At 37.0% G+C, this 16,383-nt stretch overlaps 1 protein-coding gene across 1 annotated transcript in view; it reads left to right on the top strand.

The window, feature by feature from the left end:
• USH2A (usherin) overlaps nucleotides 1-16,383 on the top strand; it is a 461,429-nt gene that overhangs the window by 8,230 nt on the left and 436,816 nt on the right. The window contains exon 2 of the mRNA XM_087718552.1: nucleotides 1,638-1,803. Within this exon, the coding sequence (XP_087574678.1) occupies nucleotides 1,638-1,803 (166 nt within the window). The remainder of the gene's footprint in view (nucleotides 1-1,637; nucleotides 1,804-16,383) is intronic.

Below are 16,383 nucleotides of genomic sequence, written 5' to 3'. Positions count from 1 at the left end.
AATAACACTTAGAATTATATCCTGCTTTTCAGTGCTTTACAGCCCTCTCTAAGTGGTTTACAGAGTCAGCATATTGTCCCCAATAATCTGGGTCCTCATTTTACCAACCTTGGAAGGATGGAAGGTTGAGTTGATCAGGATCAATGTTGAAGTAAAATTCTGTAGTCAGTCAGCCTCCCATCCTTCCGAGATGGGTAAAATGAGGACCCAGCAATATGCTGATGCTAAACTGCTTAGAGAGGCCTGTAGAACATTGTGGAGTGGTATGTAAGTGCTATTGCTATACAGGAATGACAGGGAAGTAATTTTCACCTGAAACAGCTAAGTATCTTTGATGGGGCCTGAATGAAACATGATGTCTTTTCTTACACAGCACAGGCTTACCCTCAACAAATGTTGGACTTCTGCAGGATGTCATGTCTTCCCACATCTCACAAATGACTCTTCTTATTTACCAATATGGAGTTCAAGAGGTTTTAGCCAAGAAATATCTGCAGTATAGGCTGCCACTACAAAATTCCTGACATATGGTTATCCGAATTCTGCTTAAAGTTCTAAAACAAAGAAAAAAAAATATTTCTCAAAGCAACCTGTCCACTGACACACAACATTTGTTATGAGGAAGTTTCTTCTCATGTGCTTGACTGCAATTTCCATAATTGATTCTAGAGAGTAGCAGAACGAATCCTACACTGTCTTGTGAATGCCAGTATTCCAGAATTTGGAAGATTATTATTTTGCTTATCCTTTATGTTCTCCAGACTAAACATACCAAGGATATGTGTAATATACGTACATAAAAGAATCAAGTGGGAATTCAATCACATCATCAGGGCTGCTATGTTGATTTTTTAAAACTCTGCACTAAACCCTGAAAATATTTAGCTCCTTTGTTCATATTAGAATTTCTTTGCCATTATTCGCAGTGAATTGACTGCCCTTCTGAACAGCTAGCCCAATGTGTAACTGACCTTAAATTGTACCAAGAGTACAGTGTTACTTCCAGTGGCCCAGATATTATACTTCTGTTAACTGAATGAATTGCATCAGCTTTTTTTTTAAGCGCATGTGATATCCTGAAAAATTTAGATCCTGCTTATACAGAGGGATGTTTATTATTAAACTGTTATACTCAGTGGTGAGTTTCAAATTTTTTTATTACCAGTTCGCTCATGCACGTGTGCATGTGACACCTCTGCGTATGTGCAGAAGCATCCAGGTGGGTGGGTGGAGCCTTTCACAACTGCTGCTATCGGTTCATCCGATCCGGACCGAACTGGGAGCAACCCACCTCTGGTTGTACTTCAGCCATCAATTTATAAATATATCTGTTAAAAATCATATTAGTTTTGACCCATTGAAACTTAATTTTGTCTTATTAGCAATCACCTTTTTCAAATACAGATTACTTACACAAATTTGATGAAGAAAAAGAGCCCAAAATAGAGGCTTAAAAGACTCCAGCAGAAACCTTCCATGATAACTTATTTGCTTTTAATTCTATTAAACTTAATTTCTGCTTTATAAATCCCTGGCTACTCATACCTGCATCACTACTCCCCCTCCTCCATTTCTCTAGTAATCCCACTTCTTCCTGGAGTTCATTCTTGGTGTTGTTTTCTTTATTGTTTCCAAAGGTGTATGGTGGAGAAAACTGTTCATGGGCAGACTGTGTTCAAGCTTACAATTTCTGAGAAAGAGACAGTGTTTTATTATCGCACTATAAATGGGCTGCAGCTACCGATAAAAGTAATGACACTGGGGAGAATTCTGGTGAAGAAATGGAATCATCTTAGCGTGCAGGTGAGTTAAATAAATAAATAACCTTTAGCATCAGTATTAAAGTCTTGTATTATATGAGAGGGGCACCTCTGAACAAATGTTAAAGTGGTAGAATTTAACTTAAAATATTATGATAAAGTATGGGAACAAAGGATGATACATTTCTTTATTTCAAACTGTGCTCCCTAACAGAGTTTTTAACAATGACCAGTGTTCGTTCCTGCATATAATATCCATCACGGGATTGTAAAGCAAGCAAGCATAGCAGTAAAATAGGTATTGAAATATTTCACAAGATACTTAGCTGTGCTGAACATAGCATTTGCCTTATAAAAAAGGTTCTAGGTTGAATGAGAAGCGATAAACTTCCTGGATTAAATACCTAACAAGTAGGAGATCAGTACTATCATGTGTAATAGCATCAACTCTCTAACCCACCATTCAAGATGCTATATGCATTTACAACACATCCATAAATTTTAGTACTTTTTAGATTCCATATGCCATTTGTTAGAGTAGGGGAGGTGGGGGGAAAACTTGTGTACAGAATTTTGGGCATCCCAGGCAGCTTTCAGATGTTCAAAATAATGAAACTGTTCCACTGGCCGAAGGACACAGCTACATATAACTCATAATCAATCATTAGTGTCATACTCAGTGAGTTAGTATCTCCTTTGGGGCTGACATAATAGCACATAAAATTGAAAGCTGACCTCTGTACTGGTACTATGAGCAAATGCCATGAAGTAGTAGTATTCAGCAGCTCCACCATGAACCTAGAGGGCCTAAAATTAGCATAAGGGTTTAGATCTAAAGGTTCTACAGAATTTATTAACTAGATCTAAGGTAAAAGCTGAAGTAAGGGGATAGGGCATTCTATGCAGGGAATATGGTATTGCAATGATACAGAAAGGCCATGCAGTACTTCAGATTAGCTTCCAAAAAGATGCTTCGGAACAAATGTAGCACCCATCTATATCTCTTTAAAGCAACGTTATCAATTCAGTTGCTTTAAAGGGTTGCAGAAAAATCACATTTTTTAAATTGCTGTGTTCTCCAAAGCACTTTTTTGGACTCTGAAAATCTAAAGCATCACATAGCCCTGCTGTACAGTGTTAGAAGTGGCTATCATGTAAAATTAGATTTTGCTGTTTTCCTAATGTTTGTTTATATATTTCCCTCCATAAATGAATAAAGGAATCATGAACTTTGAAGAGTCTTAACAAATGTATGTTGTCATTCCCACTTCTACCAAAACTAGACTGAAATGGGTCATCTATAGAATTGCCACTTGGGAATGTTTTATTACATATTCAGTATCACTAATTATTTAATAATATTCATATTAGCTTTTATTTTGCTCAATCACATTTGCATAACTTTGCCATGTTTTGGCAGTGCCACATTAAAAGCCTTACAAAAGAAATTTAAATGCCAAATGTAAAGAGGTAACTGGATTTGAATTACTCCTTTGGGAGCAAAATGCTCTTAGAATGCCTATTGAAATCAGCATTATCATTTCAATACATGTCAGATGTGAGCCTTTTTTTAGTTTGGGCAACATTTCTTTATAAATCTTTAAATCTTCCAGTTCTTTCAAGAAAAGGTTAAAGTACTTATGATTTAATGAGACCACTTTACATCATAACTGTTTGACTATCAAGAGAAAACTTGTCTTTCCAATTTGCAAAATCTTCTTTTTCCTTCGACTGTGGAATGTTTTGGGGACTCCATATTTTATGCTTAATGACAAGTGCATGACAATTTCAAGCTTACAGAACAAAACATTTACTTCTTCATTACAAGTATGAATAGAAAAGCAAGAACTGCAGTGTCAGGCTCACAAAGCTGCCATCAAGGATTTCTCTATGGTGCATTTTTATCAAAGATTCCTGAGCAAACTTTGTGGTCATGGGATAGGAGGACCTTTCTTTCCACATATTTTGAACTAGTTAAGAATAGAATGCAAAGAATAGCAATAAATGAACAAGTTTCTCAATGGAGAAAAGTAAGAAGCAGACTACTTCAAGGATCTGTGTTACAATAAGGGTTTTTTTAAAAAAAAATTGTTCTAACACTTTTTATCTTATGAATAATCAATAAGATGGTCAAGTAGACCATAGCAGAAAATATTCAGTGTGGCAAGCATTAAAAGTAGCTGCTCAACTCAGTATATTTCTGATTCTCTTCTCTCCTCTCCTCTCCCCTCCCCTCCTCTTCTCTTCCATTCCCTTCCCTTCCATTCTCATCTATTCCCTTCTCTTCTCTTCCCTCCCCTCTTCTCCCCCTCCCCCTTCTCCCCACATAATCAGACTCCATTTTACTACTATGTTTATGATAGTTGTTAAGTGAATCACCATGATCATTAAGTGAACTACATACTAGTAAGGGTGAACCCATTTTATCCAATGGATGTTTTTGCCATTTTGCAACAAAAAAAAAAATCATTGCAAAACACAATCATGTGACAACAGGACACCTGTTGTAAATGCGAGCTTGTTGCCAAGCACCTGGAATATGAACATGTGATTGCAGGTATGGGGCTGCAGTTACAATTTTGAGGACAGGTCATCAGTAAATTTTTGTAAGTCCAACCTTCAAACAGTTGTTAAGTGACATAACAAGAACTACGTGTTTGCCATTCATTTGCTTAATGGATATAGGTGGCTGACAAATAGCAAAAGCATTAAAATGTAATTGGTACAGAACACAAAAGCTAGAACAATGATTTTAAAAGGCCAGTGAAAATAAATATGCTTTCACTCTGTTTTTAAATTTAGTAAGCAGGGGCCTTGCTTAAACTACAGTGGCAGTTTATTCTATTTTATAAGCCTGTTGCCATGAAGAAAGCTAAATTTGTTGTTGGTCTCAAAGCTAACCTAGTAGGACCAATAAAAACAGACCACTAATAAACAGAGTATGTTGGGTAGACAGTAGGGAAATAGATAGTTATTGAAAGAGTTTAGACCTAAACCATGTGTTTTATTTATTTTGGAATTTGCACGCCACTTTTAAAATTGGTTTTCTCACCCACTTTATTCTATACTAGAAACAGTTAACAGATAGCACTAGACAGGCCACTTTTGAACCCAGAATATGATCTAAAGCAAGAAGTAAATAGCAAATGTTTGATTAGATCTCACAGAGAAGCTTATCATTAGTCCACATTACTTATTATTATTCCTATTAAACTTGCTTTGTATATTCCTGGAACATAGTCTGTAAACTACAGATAGGACTTTAGGAATAGGATCAATGATATATATCCATGATGGCAAACCTATGGCACATGTATCACAGGTGGTAGACAGAGTCCTCTCTGCGGGCACACGAGCTGTTGCCCCAGCTCAACTCCACTGCACCTGTGTGCATGCTTTCTGTCAGCCAGCTGGTTTTGGGGTCAGCCACGCATGTGCGGGGGGCAGGGTGCATGCAAGGGTCTGACATGCATGTGCAGGGGGCAGGGGATGGATTGGGGGTCACATGCACATTGTGGGAGTAGTGCACACATGTGTGGGGTGGAGCAAATGGGCTTGTGTGTGCATGGGGGGCACATGAGGGGGGATCACATGTGCATTGCATTATGGGTGCATGCACGCACACTTTTGGCATGCAGTGATGAAAAGGCTAGCCATTACTGATCTATATATACTAGTTGTGTAGCTGTCTCTATCTTCTAATTTATCAAAAGTACATTAGGTTGGGTGTCGTGCAGAAGGGTTTGATCTAGAAATCAAGAGAGGGGGTTCTAGGCTAGCCTTGGGCATGAAAGCTGACTGGGTGACTTTGGCCCAGTCATTGACTCTCTTGACCCGATTCAGCCAGTCTAGTGCTAGGGTTGCTATTGTGGGGAAAACAGGTAGCAGGAGTATTAGGTATGTTCATCATCTTGAGTTAAATATATAAAAGGCAGGATAAACATGTTATAATAATAAATAACACCACAAAAATAATTTTAAAATCAATATAACAGTAAAATAGCTTGCTTCAGTGTATAATCTAGAATTACACGCAACACTTTTAAGAGCAACTCTCTATAAATTCAAAATAACTTTATACTCTATAGTCATAAATGCAGCCTAAACACAAGTCATATAGAGCAAATAATGTAAAATAGATTAATGAACAGTGGTGGTCAAAAGGTAGAACTCTTTTAGAGTCACAATGACACAGAGTAGCTGCTGGGCAATTTCTATAGTATCCTGTAATAGTGGTAGAAGTTTATGGTTAGGTAGGTGATTGAGGAGTGCTCTAGAGGCAGAAAAGTTAAGGCCAAGAAGTCAAGCTATTTTGCATTGTGTAGCTCTAGATATTATGTAGACCTAAAATCACAAAATAATTTTAAAGTAATGTACTACAAAAATATTTAAATGCAGTTCTTTAGGAATATTGTATATATGTATACAAGACCTGCATCCTTCACGAAGTAGTACGCACAGATTTATTTTGAAAACCAGAATAACTAAATACTGCAGGCTTTATACAGCCCAATAATAAATCCTGCAACAGATTGAGGTCACAACATCATATATGCTCAATCATTAGCTCAATCAGATGAACTAATACTGTAGGTATTATGATGTTCAAAAGCATGCCACCTGATCACATCTCTTACAAATAATTCTACCAAAATTATAGTAATTGGCTCTTAAGTCACAATTTCAGGAATATTAGATTCCTATTCCCCAAGACTTTGTCCCGGGAGAGCTCATGACAATGTTAGACATTTCAACATTGGCCAGCCAGTAGCATGGGCCAGAATTAGCCACGGTGGCCAATTAGTGGGGGTGGGGATTTCCTCTCCTGATGCTTTGTTAGTGGGTTCAATAATCAAGAGGCTTACATTTTCAGCCACTTTTTTCCCTCCCAAGTCTTTTTCCCAGAGGTCAGCGGACTAATTTAAGATATTCCCATGACAGGCCTGATTTGGGTAGAATTCATTTAACCCTCTAGAAAACTGTGTCTGTTTGAGACTAAATTGAATCCCATTAGGAATTAATAAGATTCTTATTAATAGCACACATTGTTTTGTTATTTTTAAAATATTCCTCTGCATTGAATAGATCTTTGCAAGCTGCTCACAAAGAACCTCTTAGATTAACTGAAATAGCAGAGGCAATTTCAGGGGCAAACCATATTTTGTTCCCCTTCCCCTCTGATCTCTCTTCTGAGTGTGGTTAAATTTATGAATATCTGCTAATTCTTCAACATCACATTAATTGCTTCAGATTTCTCAGTGAAGTCCCATCATTGGTTTTTCCTTTTCTTTTAATTTATGTAGTTCTTTGAGGAATTCAGGTTGAACTAGTGGCCCTGTATGCAAAAAAGAAAAAAAAGGAAAGTCTTGGATTGAAGGAACACCATTTTCCATAGAGAAGGGATTAGCATTGTAGGAGATAGTGAGGCAGAAAAGTAAAGGAGGGCAAAGAGAAAAGCTAAAATATCTTTTAGACAAATGCTAGGAGCATATGTAATAAGACTGCTGAATTGGAGTGACGTGTTTTTAAGGATAAGAAAGATATTATTGGAATAAGAGAGACAACCAAGAAAATGAAAGGGGATTTAAAATGCCAAGATAGAGAAAGAGTTTTAGTGCAGGAAGGAAACCAATATAAAGCTGGAAGAACTGTAGTTATATCAGTGAAAGATGATACTAAATTTGCAGCAGTTACTAAAAAAAGTGAAATTCTCTTGTAAACACTTTGACTGATTCAGCTGAGTTTTTTGTAGTTGTTGAGGGCAATACAGATTAGTTGAGTTATATTGCATGTTGCTGTTTAGCCAAAGAAATAGTCAAGGACTTTGATCACTGGTGGGATAAAGAGAGGATTTGAAGAGGTAAAGGATTAACCAGTGAATATGTGAAATGTTGAGCTTTTAAAAGAAGAAACCACCAAATCTAGTATGTGGTTTGCTTGTTCTCATTTCTAAAACAAATGCCAATGTTCCCCAAAACAGCATGAACTGAAGATTACTATGTGAACTGTATTTACCCATCACAATTTGTATATTGATATGGTGAACAGGTAGGATCAAGCAACCATGTAAGCATTAGATTTGAAACATATGTGGGAGTATGTAATAGACAGCCAAAATGGTTCAAAAGTTATTGATTTTATTTAAAGCAAAGCTAACTTTGAAAGATAAAGCTAAAATGCACTGGGGATTTTGCTTGCAATCCTGTGATGAATGGGAAATCCACTCCACACAAGTGGAAAATATACAGCCTATGAAATGTGCCAAGGAGCTGCAATTAAAATTCATCCCAGTTAAGTCAAAAAAAGGGAAAAGCCGATATGGGCCTGAGGCAAAAGAAAGAAAGGGAAAGAGATAACTTGCTCTTCCCGACCCTATTCTTCTACCTTTCCCCCTTACTCTTCTTTACCAATCCTCTTTTATCCTCTCTGGATCCTCTGTTTTATGACAGTTCTGTCACTCTGATCCCCTGATGAGGTTTCTTTTTCTGTCTAATGCCTGTGCCCTAGCTTTGCAAAGAAGTGGGCAAATCCTCAGAGGGAAAGGTTAGGAGACACATCTCTATTTTCCCCTTTCCCTCTCAACTTTTTCTGAGCCTCTCCTCCCCCCCTCCCAATAGCTTGGAGACTAAGGAATTGCTAGATAACCTCCTAGTTGTATCTCTGTCTTACCGATACCATCAAATTCTTTCCATGTGGTCAGATAATAAAAGGATACAAAAATGAGGTGAATGGATCAATCAAACATTGAATGCTTATCCTCTTAGATAATCACAAAGATATTTGTAAAGGATGCAGATGGGCATGAATGTCCATAGGGTGTGATTAAAAAGTCAAGAAATCTAAAAATGCAAATGGATTCTTCTCAGACCAAATGTATTTTGAATAGTAAATATATGGAAGAAAGACAGCTTAACACTTTGCTCCAGCTACCAACACATTTGCCATTTTCCACCTAGTTTCTAAATATTTTCACAACTGTACATTTGATGATGTTGTGGAGAAGCCCACATTTAAAACATGGAGTGAGAAAGAAAACACTGGAAATTTGAGAGACTCAGAGTAGACTGCAAATTACTATGAGAGAAAAAAAATGAAACTTTTGTCAATTGTACATAAGAATATTTATAGACATTTATTTTCGGTCTCTATATTCCCATTATCCAGGCATTGTGATATTTATTGGAACTAATTAGAAGCTATGTTTTAGCATAATGAGCAACAGTGGAATGCTGACTCCTGATCTTTTCTGGAATAGAGAATACATTTATTCAGTTATACTACCTGTTGCAAAGAGAGATTTGGGGTTCCATAAAAACAGCATAAGGGTTATTCCTTTGGTGCAGGATAATTTCAGAAATGAAAATGTGTAAATTCCGAATTAAAATCAAAACACGTGTTAATAACTCACATGGTCACATTGTGAAAAGGGATCAGGGCGTGCAAGTGGAGACAAATTTGTATAAACCTCTCAAAATAGTGTTTGAGTAGTATTGAGAATCAGCAGTTAAACCCTCTCCTCCATTTGAAATCTGAATTTCTCAAATTGTTTTTCATCTGTTGGTATAAAGGACAATTGTTATGAACATTTCCATATCATATGGTCTAAGAAAAATCTTGAAATAATGGTTGCTGTAACATCAGTGAAGTTGAATAGGTGGATGCTTTGTGAAAAAGCCTTCTGGACTGTTTTGTTTTGTTTAATAACATATTGTGACTTGCTCTTTAGCCCAAGTGCTCCCAGGGAAGAGTAAAATAAAATAGCAACAATAAAATGTTAAAAATAGAGGAGCAGCATAAACAATCCAGCAATAAAACCATTCAAAACCCTTTACCAGATTTTAAAACCTAGTCATGAAAAAAGACCAGCATAATTCAGGCAATTCTCCCAAAGGCTTTAGGGTAGAGATTCCTAAACTTTTTGCCATCACACCTCCTTTTAGTGTAATCTTAATACACACACTTCCCCTAAAATCTAAAGACCAAATGAGAGAAAGGTAGATTTATTGTAACACTATAACTAAAAGGTTCTTCACACTTTCCTGGACTCTTGTCTTTACCTCCCTAAGGGAGGTAACACTTCACACTTTGGGAAGCCCTGCTTTAGGGAGCTTGGGAATTATCTAAATCCCCACTGGAAGCAAATTTAGCCCCCACCATTAGTCAAACAGCGTCCCTGGGCATTTTCGTCTGCAGCAAGAGAATGTCAGAGCTTAGTGCAAAAGTGCCAGGCAGTGCTGTTGACTGATTAGCAGGACCTCAGTTCAGTTTGTGCTGATTCAAAACCATATATGTCCTCTAACCATGAAGACCTTTCTAAGTAAACATCTGCCTCAGAACATTGAGTCTCTAGGGATGACTTCAAATTTGGTAGATTTATCTGATATCTGCCTTAAAGAAAGTTGTAAGTAATGAAAGAATAATTCAAAATAAATAAAATGTATATAGGCATTTGTACATTTCTGTTGGCAAATTCTTCAAATGCTGCTGATCAGCATATACAAATGTTCAAATTGGGTTGCCATTTCCCCCTAGTCACTTACTTACTATTTGATGCATTGCATTTGAAGATTCCCAATAACATTTTCTCTGAAAAAAGCAATAAAAATAAATACTACGGCTTTTGAGCCTATCTTTTGGTATACCTTGTATAATGCAAAACAAAAAACAAAAATACAAACCCAAACCATAAAAGGTTTGCAATTATATTAGATGTTTGAGGTTCATCCATCCCCTCCCTAAAACTGTTTTTCATATTCTTGCTTATTTTCTCCTGAGCTGAGAGTAATTTATATGATTGTCTCACCTGATTTTATCCCTCCATATAAGAACCTATGGGTAACTTTGGACTAAGACCAAGGGATTAATACAAGATGACTGATGCAACATGAATTTCCATAGGATTCAGCTTTCTCAAGTTCTAGTCCAAGACATGCATTGGGATCTATCAGTCTCAAAAGACTATGATATTGTGCTCTGGAAAGAGGTAAATCTGGAGTGTCTTCTCCAGTGCACGAGGCCTGGGTAGATTAATATGGAGGATAGACTGTTACCCAAGCAGCAGATCCCCCCTCTCCACATTGCTAAAATAGTCCAATGGAATGGCAGAACCGATACGATTGCTTCCAGCTGCATCGCAGGAGTTACCAGAACGTGGTTGTACACAGTCATGAACTCCTTCCAGGGCTCTGGCTCCGGATTTGTTAATGTCCGAGACATTAACATACCAAACCATGCAGATTTTGCTTAACCACAGAAATCCAAACATTTAGCCAAACATTTTTCATTTTTGACAAAATATTCAACATTTGGCAAATCCCAATCTATGACTGATAAACCTTTATCTTGGTAGATAGTTGTTTCACCCCTGCCCCCCAAAATTCCAGGAAAGAGTAGGTGAGACTATGGTGGTTTCGAGTGGCCTTTATCTGTCAATCATATTTGTACTCCTTGGTAATAGTTCTGATGATTTATTAACCGTGGAGAGACACTGAAGGCTACACAGTATAGCAAAGGCTTCTGGCCCTTTTTTCTATTTGATGACTGACTGACTAATTTCTGATGAAGCTTGGAAGGATCATAAAGTTTACCACCATGTCCATTGTGATGTTAGTTGCCTCTATATTTTAAGCTTTCTGTCACAGAAGCTCTCTTGGTGTTGTTGGGCTCAGGAAGTTGCAGCTTGTTGCAACTGAATGTCAATAAGACCAAAGCAATTTTGGTTGATTCATAGCACAAGCTTAAGCATATTCACTTTCACAGATTACATTTGACAGATAGTTACCTTCAGCTGAACTCTGTGGTTAGAAGCCTTGGTATACTCTTGACAGAGAGCTTAAGAGTTGAAGCCTAATGTTTATTTCATGTCTTATTTTTTACTTACCAAAGACTACAAGGGGATGCCCACATTAAAATGTATTTGGAACAGGAATTTCACTCTAGCACCTATTTTACATGGAGTACCATTATAATATGATTTTGCTAATAAATTAAAAGGTTAGTTTTAGAGTTAGGTAATTTCTCCAAAAATGCAAAATAATAAACCTGTAAACAAGCAAGAGTACAAAAATACAAAATTGGAGAGATTTGATGAGTAGTATGAAGAACTCATAAATCTTTGACATCGGGTATTTCATTAGTTATATGCTGCTATCATAAAATAGAGTAATAATTTAAATAAGTTATGTTCTTTACTTTTTTAAAAAAAAATTGAACACACAGTCCAGACTGTCTTTCTAAACTTTTCTTTTTTTAACGATACCTCAAATAAAAAAGTACAGCAACTTAATAGAAACAGTTTTTAATAGAGATCAAAAGAGTTAGAAGGATTGGAAAGGGAGGTGTACTGAAAATGACTTTTCAGTGTAGCAGTTAAAAACACTTTTTATAGCTGGTAAGAGAGGCACAGTCACATCATGGTTTTCTTAAATGTAAATTGCATTGTAATTGTTAAGTATTTCTTGTACTTTGAAATTATACAGTTATTGTGTATAATTAATTACATATGAAAATTAATTCAAGACATTAGAAAATGTACAGGTATCCTGCCACTTGTCTTAAAAGGTTTATTTTTATGTGTGTTAAAAATGCTTTAAAAAGCAAAAGTTATAGACATTTAGTTAGGTTGAATTACAAAATGCTTCTTATTGCTGCTAATTCCTGCCTTGTCTCCAAAGAATTCACCTATGACTGAAAAGGGTAATGCTATAACTAATATAAAGCCCTTGGGAACTATCTTTTTCCTCAGGAGAGATTTTACTTGAAGAATCCCCGGTAAAAGTAGGTACCCTGTTTTCCCGAAAATAAGACCTCCCCGGATAATAAGCCCAATCAGGCTTTTGAGTGCATGCGCTAAAATAAGCCCTCCCCCCAAAATAAGCCCTCCCCAAAAATATTGCAACACAGCAGCAGCCATGAGGTGACCACACTCGCCACCTCCTGTACCTCAAAAATAATAAGACCTCCCCAAAAATAAGGCCAAGTGCTTATTTTAGGGGTCAAAAGAACCCTCAAAACACAGGGGAAACACAGTATTCAGAAGCAGCTTTGGACTAAGACTAAATAGCTTATGGCAGCAAAGCTTAGAGAACCCCAACAACACCTTCTTTCCAAATATTTTCAAACTGCAAATTTTAGCATTAGTGGGAAGTGCTGGCATCAGTCAATGTGGCCTTGGAGCACAGTGATGGAATGTGGCGCAGTGGTTAAAAGCAGCACTGCAGGCTACTGCTAGATCAGCAGGTCAGCGGTTCAAATCTCACCGGCTCAGGGTTGACTCAGCCTTCCATCCTTCCGAGGTGGGTAAAATGAGGACCCAGATTGTTGGGGGCAATATGCTGACTCTCTGTAAACCGCTTAGAGAGGCCTGAAAGGCCTATGAAGCGGTATATAAGTCTACTGCTATTGCTATTGCTATTGCTATGTGCATTTGAAGAAAGGGTGAAATTTCTGAGTAGGACCCATGACTTCCAGAAAGGAAGCAGCACATTCCAGAGAGGAGATCAAGACCAGAGATAGCAAAATCCTGAACTCGATGGGGTGGGGGGAAAGATTCAGGATAGCCACATCCTGGAACTTCCTGGGCCATATCTATTCAATGAGAAGGTTATAGCTTTAGTCTGGGAAGATTCTGACTATTAGGTGTAATCAAATAAAGAGCTGGACTCAACTGGATTTTACTGTGGTATTTTTGGGCTTAAGCCTGACAGCACCACTTGAAATTATATGGAGATTTTTTTCCAATAATTTCCATTGAAAATAAAGTAATTTTTACAATTATTGCAAATATGAGCTCTACTGACCAAATCAGTGAAGAAAATGTATTTTCCCAAATTAATAGATTACTTTATATTTAATGAGTTGGGTATGCTAGACATCTTGATACAGGCCTGAATGAATCCTACATCTGTCTGGAGGGCTGTGCAAAACATCTTGAAAATTAAATAATTAACTCTTCTCCTCAACTTCTTTAGGGATTTTCAGGAACCGCAAACCAAAAACCATGTCTAAAACTTCCCTGCCATACATTTACAAACTTTACATTTCCTAGAACTCAAGCCATAATATTTTCTATATTCGTTAGTCAATGCAGCCATTTTCTTATTAGACTATTGGTGGAATCTGACTCATATTGAAGTGTTAGTTATTGTCTTAGCACCTACCTTATTTTTCAGAGTATAAGACGCACTGGAGTATAAGACACACCAAGATTTTGAAGAGACAAATTAAAAAAAAGTTTTTGTGCTCTGCAGAGCTCCCCAAAACAGTCTGTTTTTCGCAAAAATGGGCCCATTTTTTTTTTCAAAAAAGGGCATGAATAGCCTTTAGGAGGCTTGTAAAGTGTTCTTGGGGGGGGGGGGCACAAAACGAGCAAAAAAACAGCCATTTTTTTCATGAAAATGGGCCGATTTTTGCCAAAAAGTGCATGCATAGGTTTTAGGAGGCTTTTAGAGTGCTCCTGGGGGGTGGGGGATGGGGCAAAATTGAGCAAAAAAATTTTGCTAAAAAAATGCCGTATTTTTCACTCATTTCTGCCCTCCCCAGCCCCCAGGAGCACTCTGAAAACCTCCTAAAGACTATGCATGGCCATTTTGGTGAAGGGGTGGGGTTTCGGGAGGCAAAAAAATGCTGTATTCAGTGTATAAGATGCACCCAGATTTCCAGCCTCTTTTTTGAGGGAAAAAGGTGTATACTCTGAAAAATACAGTAATATTTTCCTAATCTGTTTAATCTATTTAATCTGTTTAATCTAGTATTAGACTTAATTGAGTCCCACTTTTCAGAGGTGATATTCAGCAGGTTCTGACCAGTTTGGGAGAACCAGTAGCATAAATTTTGAGTAGTTCAGAGATGGGTAAATACCGTCTCTGACAGCTGTCCCCACCCCCATCTATTCTCTGCCTCCTGAATCCCAGCTGATCAGGAGGGAATGGAGAGTTTACAGTATCCTTCCCCTGCCATGGCCACCAAGCCACGGCCACCAAGGCACACCATGCCCACCAAGCCACGCCCACAGTAATAAACCTTTTTGAATCCCACCACTGCCCTGTTCCCATATTGCTCAGCAGCTAAATGGAGCATACAATGTGCTACGTTTTCTTACCCAAATGAAGTCCTAGATACCACACATCCTTTACCGTATGTGAGTTATATATATATATGCCCCTGTCCTTTGTCAAATCTGACCTTTTTTATGCTGAGTTTATGTTATTTTGTATCTTTTAGGATTGTTTTTTTTCCCTCTAAGACAAAGTTGACCAGTAAAGTTTATTACATCCTTAGGTTTCTGGATTCAGTCTTCTCATTCATCACCTCTCTACTAACATTTTCCAAATCTATTTTTAGTTCCTTACTGAATACATAAAGATCAGAGGGTATGAAAGACAGATTACTAGTTAAAACAGGACAGCAGACTCATCAGCAATTTTGTTACTAGCTTAGATGTTGCCATTACTCTGTCAAATATTATGTAGATAAATTATCTGAGCAAGCTTGTCCTCCTGGATGTCATTCTTTGATTTCTGCTCTGTTAACATGGTATTTGCATCTTTTTCTGTCTTGTCAAGAACAAGACCCCAGATAAATTCCTTGTGACATATGCAGAGAAGCACTTTCATGTTAAAGTGACATGTTTCTTGTTCTCCTGTATTTGCTATATCAATTCATTATCTCTTGCCAAGCTTTAGATCTGAAAGGTTCCTTTGTGTTCTCCATTTTCATTCTAAATCAAATATTAAAACACAGCAAATGCTTAAATACTTATATATTATACATATACATGCATTCAAACCTGGCATGCCACACAACAAGATAATGATATACAGAAAATTGCATAGTAGTGGCCATATAAATTAGATCTTTATGTTAGACTAAACCTTGGGATATGCTGCACATGCATTATAAGCTAGAGGGAATGGACTATACTAACATTAGTTCACTGGTATTCAAATATTCCATGCTGTTCTAAACATAGGGAATGGAGAAAAATGTCATTTTCAGATTCATTTATTGTCTTAGAAACAACTGTGAGTCATAAACTGTAGATGAATCATGATGATACATCATAATCATCTCCGCACACTTAAGGTTATTTAAATGTTCCACTGTAAGGAAAGCATTGTGTGCTGAAATATAAAATGTTGGAAAATCTGGATTTCCATTTGCAGCTATTTTTATGTATGCCTCTAGCAACTTGTGATCTTGTAGCCTTTTAGTCCATTAAATTTTATCTTTATTTTAAAGTTTGATAGTTTAACTATGTCTTGTATACCATCTTTTTGAGGTCACATTTGAACCTTTACAACTGAATTGGATTCAAATTGAATCCTCAATATATATTGAGTACCAAAAATGTATATCTCTTTAAATTCAAAGTTGTATCTTTTCTTGATTTCTCATGGTAGATGCTTAGTTTCCCAGGAAAATACATTCTGGCATTCAGAAGGCCTTAATTAAATGGATGAGATTATATTGTGTTGCTTTAATTTCCCCTTCACTCAAATGCATCCTTTTCTGGGATTGCAGCTACCATGTGATCCCAGGAAAAGGCTTCTTCAGAGAGCGATTGACTAGTACAGCAAATATTCCTTATCACTTTGAACTGCTATAAATGCTTGTACATCAAGAC

Source organism: Thamnophis sirtalis, unplaced genomic scaffold (assembly GCF_051295495.1).
Source record: "Thamnophis sirtalis isolate CommonGarterSnake01/CBP01778 unplaced genomic scaffold, rThaSir2_p1.2 scaffold_6, whole genome shotgun sequence".
Taxonomy (NCBI): domain Eukaryota; kingdom Metazoa; phylum Chordata; class Lepidosauria; order Squamata; family Natricidae; genus Thamnophis; species Thamnophis sirtalis.
This window is presented reverse-complemented; position numbering and strand designations above follow the sequence as displayed.